The sequence below is a fragment of the Carcharodon carcharias genome, chromosome 8 (assembly GCF_017639515.1).
Source record: "Carcharodon carcharias isolate sCarCar2 chromosome 8, sCarCar2.pri, whole genome shotgun sequence".
Lineage (NCBI taxonomy): Eukaryota > Metazoa > Chordata > Chondrichthyes > Lamniformes > Lamnidae > Carcharodon > Carcharodon carcharias.
The window spans coordinates 176872778-176881247 of NC_054474.1; the positions used below are offsets into that span (position 1 = coordinate 176872778).

The 8470-nt window shown below is 37.0% G+C and overlaps 1 protein-coding gene across 8 annotated transcripts in view; it reads left to right on the top strand.

Moving 5' to 3' along the window:
• LOC121281055 (zinc finger protein 208-like) overlaps positions 1 to 3479 on the top strand; it is an 82833-nt gene extending 79354 nt beyond the window's left edge. For 6 of the 8 annotated variants that reach the window (XM_041193669.1, XM_041193667.1, XM_041193672.1 and 3 more), the window contains one exon: positions 3334 to 3479. In XM_041193669.1, the coding sequence (XP_041049603.1) occupies positions 3334 to 3392 (59 nt within the window). In that variant the 3' untranslated portion in view covers positions 3393 to 3479. Of the gene's footprint in view, positions 1 to 899; positions 1523 to 3333 lie in introns of those variants that run through there. The other 2 variants (XR_005943799.1, XM_041193671.1) reach the window with 2 other exon arrangements.
• The last annotated feature ends 4991 nt before the right edge of the window (positions 3480 to 8470 follow it).

An 8470-nucleotide genomic window follows, 5' to 3' on the forward strand; every position in this document is an offset into this window, starting at 1 on the left:
TCAATAAATCAGAGCAATAAATTACATCGAAATGCATCTGCCTTTACTTGGGCAAGTCCTCAGTGATGATAATTACATACAGCTCTTCTAGCTATTCTTCCTCCCAAATAAAAACGTTTGTCTTTACTATGTAGATGTTCATGATCTCTCTAAAACCCTGCTCTTATTGGAAAGAGGTTTTAGTTTTTTATTACAATTGTTTGATAAGAACTAAAACATTATTTTTCTTTAATTCCAAACTTAAAAGTCTTTTTATCTCTGGTAACCTTGATCTCTTATGTCAGCAGAGGTTTGTTTCTCTGTTAAGAAGTTGGCTGCTTTTCTCCTGGATTATGCTACACTAGTTCTGTGGTACCTAATCCAGTGGTAGTTTCCTTCATTGGTACTTGTGTTGACAGACTTCTCCGTTGTGTACCTTTAGAGGATCAAACCACTGCATAGTCTCATCTACAGAGACTTAATGATTGAATTGATCTGAAGTTTTGGATAAAATTGATAATAAGCTTTTTCGTGGGTTGGAAGTTCTTTGATGTTGCTCATTTCCAGTTTGCTTATGGATCATAGTTTGTGTCTCTTTCCCACCTTAACCATTTGGTGATCATGACAATAAATATTAGAAGTGATCAGTTGATCACATCAGTCCCAAGTCTGATATTCATCTTTCAGCAGAACTGGCAACTGCAGTCATGTAGAATGGATGCTTTACATAATAATTCCTTTACTTGGTTGTTATTTACTAGTTATTTTATCTCAGAGTACATGGCGCTATAGTATTTACTTCCTAGTTTTCGTTCGGGTTTGATGGTTTTTGTTTTTCAGGCTAGGTTTTTTTCTGAAAGATGTAATGACTGCTTGTCAAAGCTAAAAACTTCTCCTTTTATACTTTATTTCCCCCACAGAAGGTCCCTTGCACTCATTGTGATTTTCTATTGGAAAACAAATTGCAACTTCAGACACATGGGAAAACATTGATTACAATGTTAACACTGGATTCCTCTAAGCATTCCATCAAAATGAGGTTGATGCAATCGAGAGCATCCAGCAAAACGAGAAAGGATGACCTCAGTTGTTTTTTCTTGGATAAATAATGAAGGGACATGACCCCGTTTATTGAAATAAGGAACATAATTTATGTGGATGGAAGCAGCTGTTTGACATAGACTAAGTGCAGAGCTAAAGAACAAAAATGCAAAATTAAACAAGCTTCAACTGAGCTGGAGATCAATACACAACAGAATTGCAGCAAAAAGCTGATGGTCATGTGAAGCAACTCATGGATAAAAAGCTGGATAAACACATCATTGGGAACAGGATACAAGATATAGTAGCTACTGAAATTAGTCAAAGACTGCACAGAGCAGAGTGATTTTTAAATGCAGGGGTGACGTAGTTTGGAAAAGTCATCTGTTGAGGTCACCACTGAGACTGGATGGGAACTAAGAAGTATTCTTGTATTTTGCTGGATTACTTTAAGCACAAGGTAGCTGTTATTCATAAGAAATAAAATGTGCAGTGTAAAGTTTATGATAGCGTAGGTTGTACATGGACTGGAGAAGGGTTAAGTTTTTCATGTTTAGATTCTTATGTTGTGTAGTTTTTGCACTAATTAACAGGACATCTTCAACTCTGCGACAACTCAGATCTCCATATTCTGAGAATTTTGACCTTTTGCATATTCCCAGTTATCATAGCTCCATCATTGGTGGCGTGCCTTCAGCTGCCTTGGCCCCAAGCTCTGGAATCCCTTCCCTAAACCTTTCTGCCTCTAGCTTACTCCTTCTTAAAATCTGCTTCTTTGACAACCTTTTGATCACCTTTCATTATATGGTTGAGTGTCAAATTTAGTTTGATAAAGCTTGTGAGGTACCTTGGGATATTTTGCAATATCAAAGACACTATATAAATACAAGTTGTTGCTGAAGTTAATAGCTTGGCTCTGTTTCTGAACACAAACACATGGATGATTCATTATAGAAACATAGAAAATAGAAGCAGGAGTAAGACATTTGGCCCCTCGAGCTTGCTGCACCATTCATGGCTGATCCTCTATCTCAATGCCATACATCCGCTCTCTTCCCAAACCCATTGACACCTTTAGAGTTTAGAAATCTATTTCCTTCTTAAATATATTCAATGACTTGGCCTCCATAGCCCTCTATGGTAGAGAATTCCACAGGTTCACCACCCTCTGAGTGAAGAAGTTTCTCCTCATCTCAGGCCTAAATGGTCTACCCCATTTCCTGAGATTGTGTCCTCTTGTTCTAGACCTCTCCCCAAGCCAGAGGAAACATCATCCCTGCATCCAGTCTGTCCAGCTCTGTCAGAATTTTGTGTGTTTCAGTGAGATCCCCTTATATTCTTCTAAACTCCAGTGAATACAGGCCCAGTTGGCCCAATCTCTCCTCATAGAACAATCCTGCCATCCCAGGAATCAGTCCGGTGAACCTTCACTGCACCCCCTCTATGGCAAATATATCCTTTCCTAGGTAATTATGTAAGATTTATACCCACACCTACTTTACTAAAGTTAATGAATGATGGAAAATAATATCCCAATGACTTTTAAAAGCTTTGCAGTAGAATGGGAATATTAAGTTCCTAAAGCTCACATTGTATATGTCAAAGTCTTTTAACATCCATTATGCAGTCAATTAAGTAAATCTGTAAAAATCTTGGTTTCTTCTTAATGTGTACGCTCATGGCTTTAAAATAAGAACCAGGCTGTAATGGAGTAATCAGCAGTTATATCATGTTAAGTTTTTTTTGCTGACAATCCAAATTGCATTACGTGGCAAATGTGGAGGAGAAACACGTTAAATTTTTCAGAAGACTGCATTTCTGCATGATGACTTTAAATGCCCACTGCCTTAATGGAGAGAGGGAGACTCACATATCTGAAGACCATATCAAAATGTGAAGCTCAGCATTTGATGGCTAGAAGCTGCCAGTTAAGTTTTTTTTTAAATTGAAAGACATTTCAGGGTTTTTACATCTAAACATAAAGATATACGTTGTGTAATATTAACACAAGAGTCTGCTCATTTTCATATACCCAAATACTGGTGTTTATGCAGACATATACTTTAGCCCATTTGCTTATAATTTCTGAAGTGAAATAAGACAAAACTTCAAATTTGTTTGTTGTTTCCTACCTGTGACAGTTAAGCATTCCTGGTACTGCACTTGTTTCCCCCCCCCCCCCAAATAAACATAGTATTCAGTACTCCAGTACCTTTATTTTGTTCAGATCAATTAAAGTTTTTTCTAAACCTTCCATTTCCCTACTTAATGGCACATCTGTACCTGAAATGTACCATTTCTTTTGTTTTACAGATACTGATGGACCTATTGTGTATTTCTGGCATTTTGTTTTCCTTTCAAATTTCCAGTAGTTGTAATTTTGTAAAAAAAAATGAAAATGTTTTAATTTTTGTAGTTTCTTAGTTTCATGTTTTACTTCAATAAAAACTAAACCAAAACTTGTCTTTTACTTTTCGTATTCTCAGGGCATCCCCAAGCATTTCATAGTCAAATGAATTACTTTTGAAGCATAGTCACTGTTACAAAGTAGTGCATAATACACAGTTATTTAGTACAGTATTCTGTGGACAAATGTTATCAGCAATAAGTTCAGTGGCGAATTCACAATTTCTGTGGCAGGTTTCAGTTCAACAATTAGTACCCAACATGCATCTCCCTCTGGTTCGCTTATCTCCTTTGATCATCTAAATTTTGTTTTCTTACAACCATGTGCTAACATATTTTGTTAGCAGGTTACATTTTTAAAAAGTGTTTTGTAAGACAAGGCATTGTGATGAATTTGAGAAACAAACGTAAGTGCTAACTTAAAAAATCTATGCTATTCACAAAACTAGAACGCAGTTCTCAGTAAACCTTAAACTTTATTCTGATAAATCTCTTGACATGAATTTGCATTCATGTTAAAACTATTGCTTAAAATTAAAAACGAAGCCATATAGGGGAACCAAGGACAAACGGTTTGTATGCTGTACAATTTTAAGATTTTCCACTTGCTTGTGTAGCTTGTGCTATCTTTCAATACATTTTAATCATCAATTGGATACCAAATATTGGAAACGAGATTAGGCCACAGAACTGTATGGCTGTGAAGTGCAATTTCAACTCTAGTAGACAAGACTAAATATTTTTCAGTGTTGCTTTCAAATTAAACTGAGTGAAAATCTAGCCTAATTTATAGTAGTTCTATTTATATTAGCTTGGATACAGCAGGCATGTTAATTAAAAAATGCTGGCTAAATAAAGCATCACATGAACAGCTGAATTTAATGATTAATGGCTTGTAAAATAACAAAGGAGTGTGTAGATACCTTCATAAAAAATGCGATTATGTGGAGCTGAAGTCCTGTGTGGTTTGTATTTTATTACCTCCCATTCCAATTAAAACCTGTTCAAAACATTTTTTTCCAAGTATAGATCGCCAATTCATTTTAATAGCCAAGCTTAATGCATATTTTAGATCAAGTTTAGATGTGCAAATTGCTAAATTAATCTCTGAAAGAAAACACCCATTAACAGTGTGCATATTTGAATCATAGCTTTGCATTTTACAGCCTATATGAGCAATTAGGAAACAGAGGGAGTTTACATTTATTTTGTTGCAAAAGTAGACTATGTCTTATGTAAAGAAAATCAGTAGATGCAGCACAAGAAGCCCAGCTTCAGAGAATACCACGAAAATTCAAATAGTAGCAACAGTTTATAGTTCCTGCAGAGCCAATAATATTTTTCAAGGGCATTAAGTGCTATAGAACATTGTACTGTTTTAGATGCAGAACATCTTAATTTGTTTTATTAAAAAAAGAGTTTATTCTTGGCCCTCATGATTAATTGTCCCACAACTGTCTTCAAGCAATACAACAGGATCTTAGTACTAAATCTCATTGCTGCTTGTTGCAGACTGTACTGTGCAGCAGAATGATGTTGTGCAATACCTTGTTTCGAGTGAGGTAAATATAGAGCATTTTGGAAATGAACCAGACTGCATACTCCTCCCCTCCAATTCATCAGCAAGTCACAACAAAAGACAATGATATGAAATTACATCTATTCAAGACAATTTTACACCACTAATTGAAATTAGCAACGCATAGCAGTACAGAAACAGGGTGATGGAGCAAAACTATTTAATCCATTTCATTCTGTTAATGTACCCTCAATGGCAAATAATTACTGAAATAGGGACCACCATTTTATCAGTGATACAGAGGTGAGGTGCACAAGTGTTGGGTGAATGAATTTCCTGTGGTGTTCTTTAGTGGTTCATCCTTAAAAGCAATGCACTAGTATGAAGATGCATGTGTTCTAAGATGCAATGTGTAAATGTACATACATTCAAAAAGCTGAACTAGTACCTGCATTTAGTGGGTTGGTACAGTGTTGCTGGTGCTGAAATGCTTGATGCTTTGTGGCAATGATTAATCCCTACATATATGCTGACAAACTAATGAAGCCTGGTATTGTAATTAAAGAAAAAAATCTTGCTGTATCCCAGTTAAAGGTATTGAAAGTCAGCTGAACTGAATGCTTCCAACAATTGGCAATTCAACAAGAAATCTAAAGAGAATTTTCTTTTGCTTTTATGTCCAGTGAGCATGTAAAGCTGGGCACAAAGCAGAGGAAAATCAAACAGTTGAAACCAATCAGCTGATTTTCTGCTGCCTTGGCTTGGGTGGCAGCAAAATGGAAATGCCAACTTAACGGGGAAGGGGTTAGGCTAAGGCATATTCTGACACATAAGTCTTGGGTTCATTTTGGATAAATACTGTCTTAGGTGTGCCAACCACATAAGTGTCTTAAGTTTAGCAGTCTCACTCAGATAAAGAGAATCAGAACAGGAGGCTGAAAAGATGCAAATAGTCTTTTTAATCCACCAGGGTCTTTAGAGGCAGTAGATTTTCTGGCGGTTTTGGACAGCGGCCAAAAGGCCCTGAAGCTGGCAGCCATAAACATTCCTGCAGACATCTACATAGATACATTACAGTGGTGAACGTTCATTAAAAAAAAAAATGATTTTTGTTTTTAAAATTCAACTTTGGTGTATGTGATGCTTGAACTGTAAAACATTTAACATTTAAAAAGTCAAGTTTCACAAATTGCTAGGAGGTGAAATATTTCTGATAATTACTTTTACTTGACCTTTCCTAAATTACGTACACTAGCATACATTTGACACTGCAAATAATGTAATTTAAATTATGCCAACCATGTCAACTGTATTTTGAAAACAAATTTTGCACTATATCAGTGTTCCATTTTATTTATATTGTTTTTCAAAATGCTAAATGAAACTGAGACATGAGGGAATTTTTATGGTTTCAAATCCAGTTCCAGTGCTCAATTGTAAAATATGTTTCAAACGTCATTAATCCAAATTTTACGATGTTTCCACGGGAAAAATATTAAATTGTGTCTGTCTCAAGTTACACATTCTATTTTATATAATAAACGAGGATAAAACTAAGTGGGAAATGTTCTATGATTCATCTGGTTTCCTTCCAAATCTAATTTTAGACAATCACACAGATTGTTTAGCACAATTCCCACTGCAGTTTAAAGGATTTTTATAATAAATAGGCAGTCTAATTAGGAAATTTCACCAACAACAGTTGCAAAGGGTTATAAAGAAACAAGAAGCTGAGCCCATCGTAGCAATTTCTTATTCCTCCTCTCAATTTTGAAACCATTTAAGGATAAACTTAAAGACAGAAATAAATGGAAGATGCTGGAAATTCTGCAGTCAGACAGCACTTGAGGATTGAGAAAGAGTTAATGTTTCGGGTCGGTAACCTTTTATCAGAATCGTGATGAAAGGTCATTGATCTTATACGTTAACTGTTTCTCTTGCCACAGATATTGCCTGACCTGCTGGGTATTTACAGCATTTCAATTTATTTCAAGGATGAATCATCTTTGAACAGTAGCTTCTTAGTTCATTTTGTCCCTACTTTGATATTTTTGTTACTACTTAAAGCTATGTTAACCATAGCTCATTGGTAGCTCACATGCTTTTTAGTCAGAAGGTTGTGGGTTCAAGCCCCACTTCAAAGATTTGAAAACAAAAATCTTGACTAACATTTAACAGCTTTCAGGTCGATGTTAAAAAGTTTCATGGTTCTACATTATTCGGTTAATGCTGTCCCTTTTAACATTGTTGTACTTTAACGCTGGTCAGTTAATGGGGCTTACATTCTCTTTTAGCATTTTTGAGATTCATTTTAAAACTGTTTCCTGCCGGTCTGTGACCTGATCAGGGCTGTCTGGAGCGGCCTCTTCTGCTCCCTAACCTATCCTCTTGCTGACAACACTCTTACTTGCATTCTCTGCTGCTCTCATTCTCACCCTCTCATTTATTCCCGCTCTCGCTGAACCTTCTGCTCTTCGACTCTCCACTTAGTAAAAGATAATGGTCGATGGATGCCCTTGCGAATGGAAAGTTGTCTCAAGTGGTGTTCCACAGGGCTTGGTGTTGAGACCCTTGCTGTTTGTGTTTATATATTAACGATTTGGACGTGAACGTGGGGGGCAAGATTGGAAAATTTGCAAATGACACAAAGATTGGCCGAGTAGTGGATAGTGTAGAGGATAGCCATAATCTCCAAAACGATATAGATGGGTTGGTGGAGTGGGCAGTAAAGTGGCAGATGGATTTTAACATAGAGAAGTGTGAGGTCATACACTTAGGGAGGTCAAACAGTTACAGGGATTACACAGTAAATGGGAATATACTAAGAGGGGTAGATGAAGTGAGAAATCTTGGCGTACAAGTACACAGATCCCTGAAGGCAGCAGTCCAAGTAGACAAGGTTGTAAAGAAGGCATATGGAATGCTCTCCTTCATTGGCAGAGGTATAGAATATAAAAGGATATAATGTTGGAATTGTATAAAACATTGGTGAGGCCACAACTGGAGTAGTGTGTGCAGTTCTGATCACTACCTTACAGGAAGGGCATAATAGCTCTGGAGAGAGTGCACAGAAGGTTTACAAGAATGTTGCCAGGGTTAGAAAAATGTAGCTATGAGGATAGATTGGATAGGTTGGGGTTATTTTCCTTAGAACAAAGGCGGCTGAGAGTGACTTGATTGAGGTGTACAAAATTATGAGGGGAATAGATAAGAGTGGACAGGATAAAATTGTTTCCCTTGGTGGAGAATTCTAGAACCAGGGGAAATAGATTCAAGATGAGTGGCAGAAGGTGTAGGGGGGACATGAGGAAGGACTTTTTTACGCAGAGGGTAGTGGGTGTCTGGAATTCGCTGCCCAACTTGGTGGTAGAGGCAGAAACTCTAAACTCTTTTAAAAAGTGCCTGGATCTGCACCTTAAGTGCTGTAAGCTGCAGGGCTATGGGTTGGGTGCAGGAAGGTGGGATTAGAAAGGGCACCTGGGTGTCCTCAGACTGGCATGGACAAGATGGGCGGAATGGCCTCCT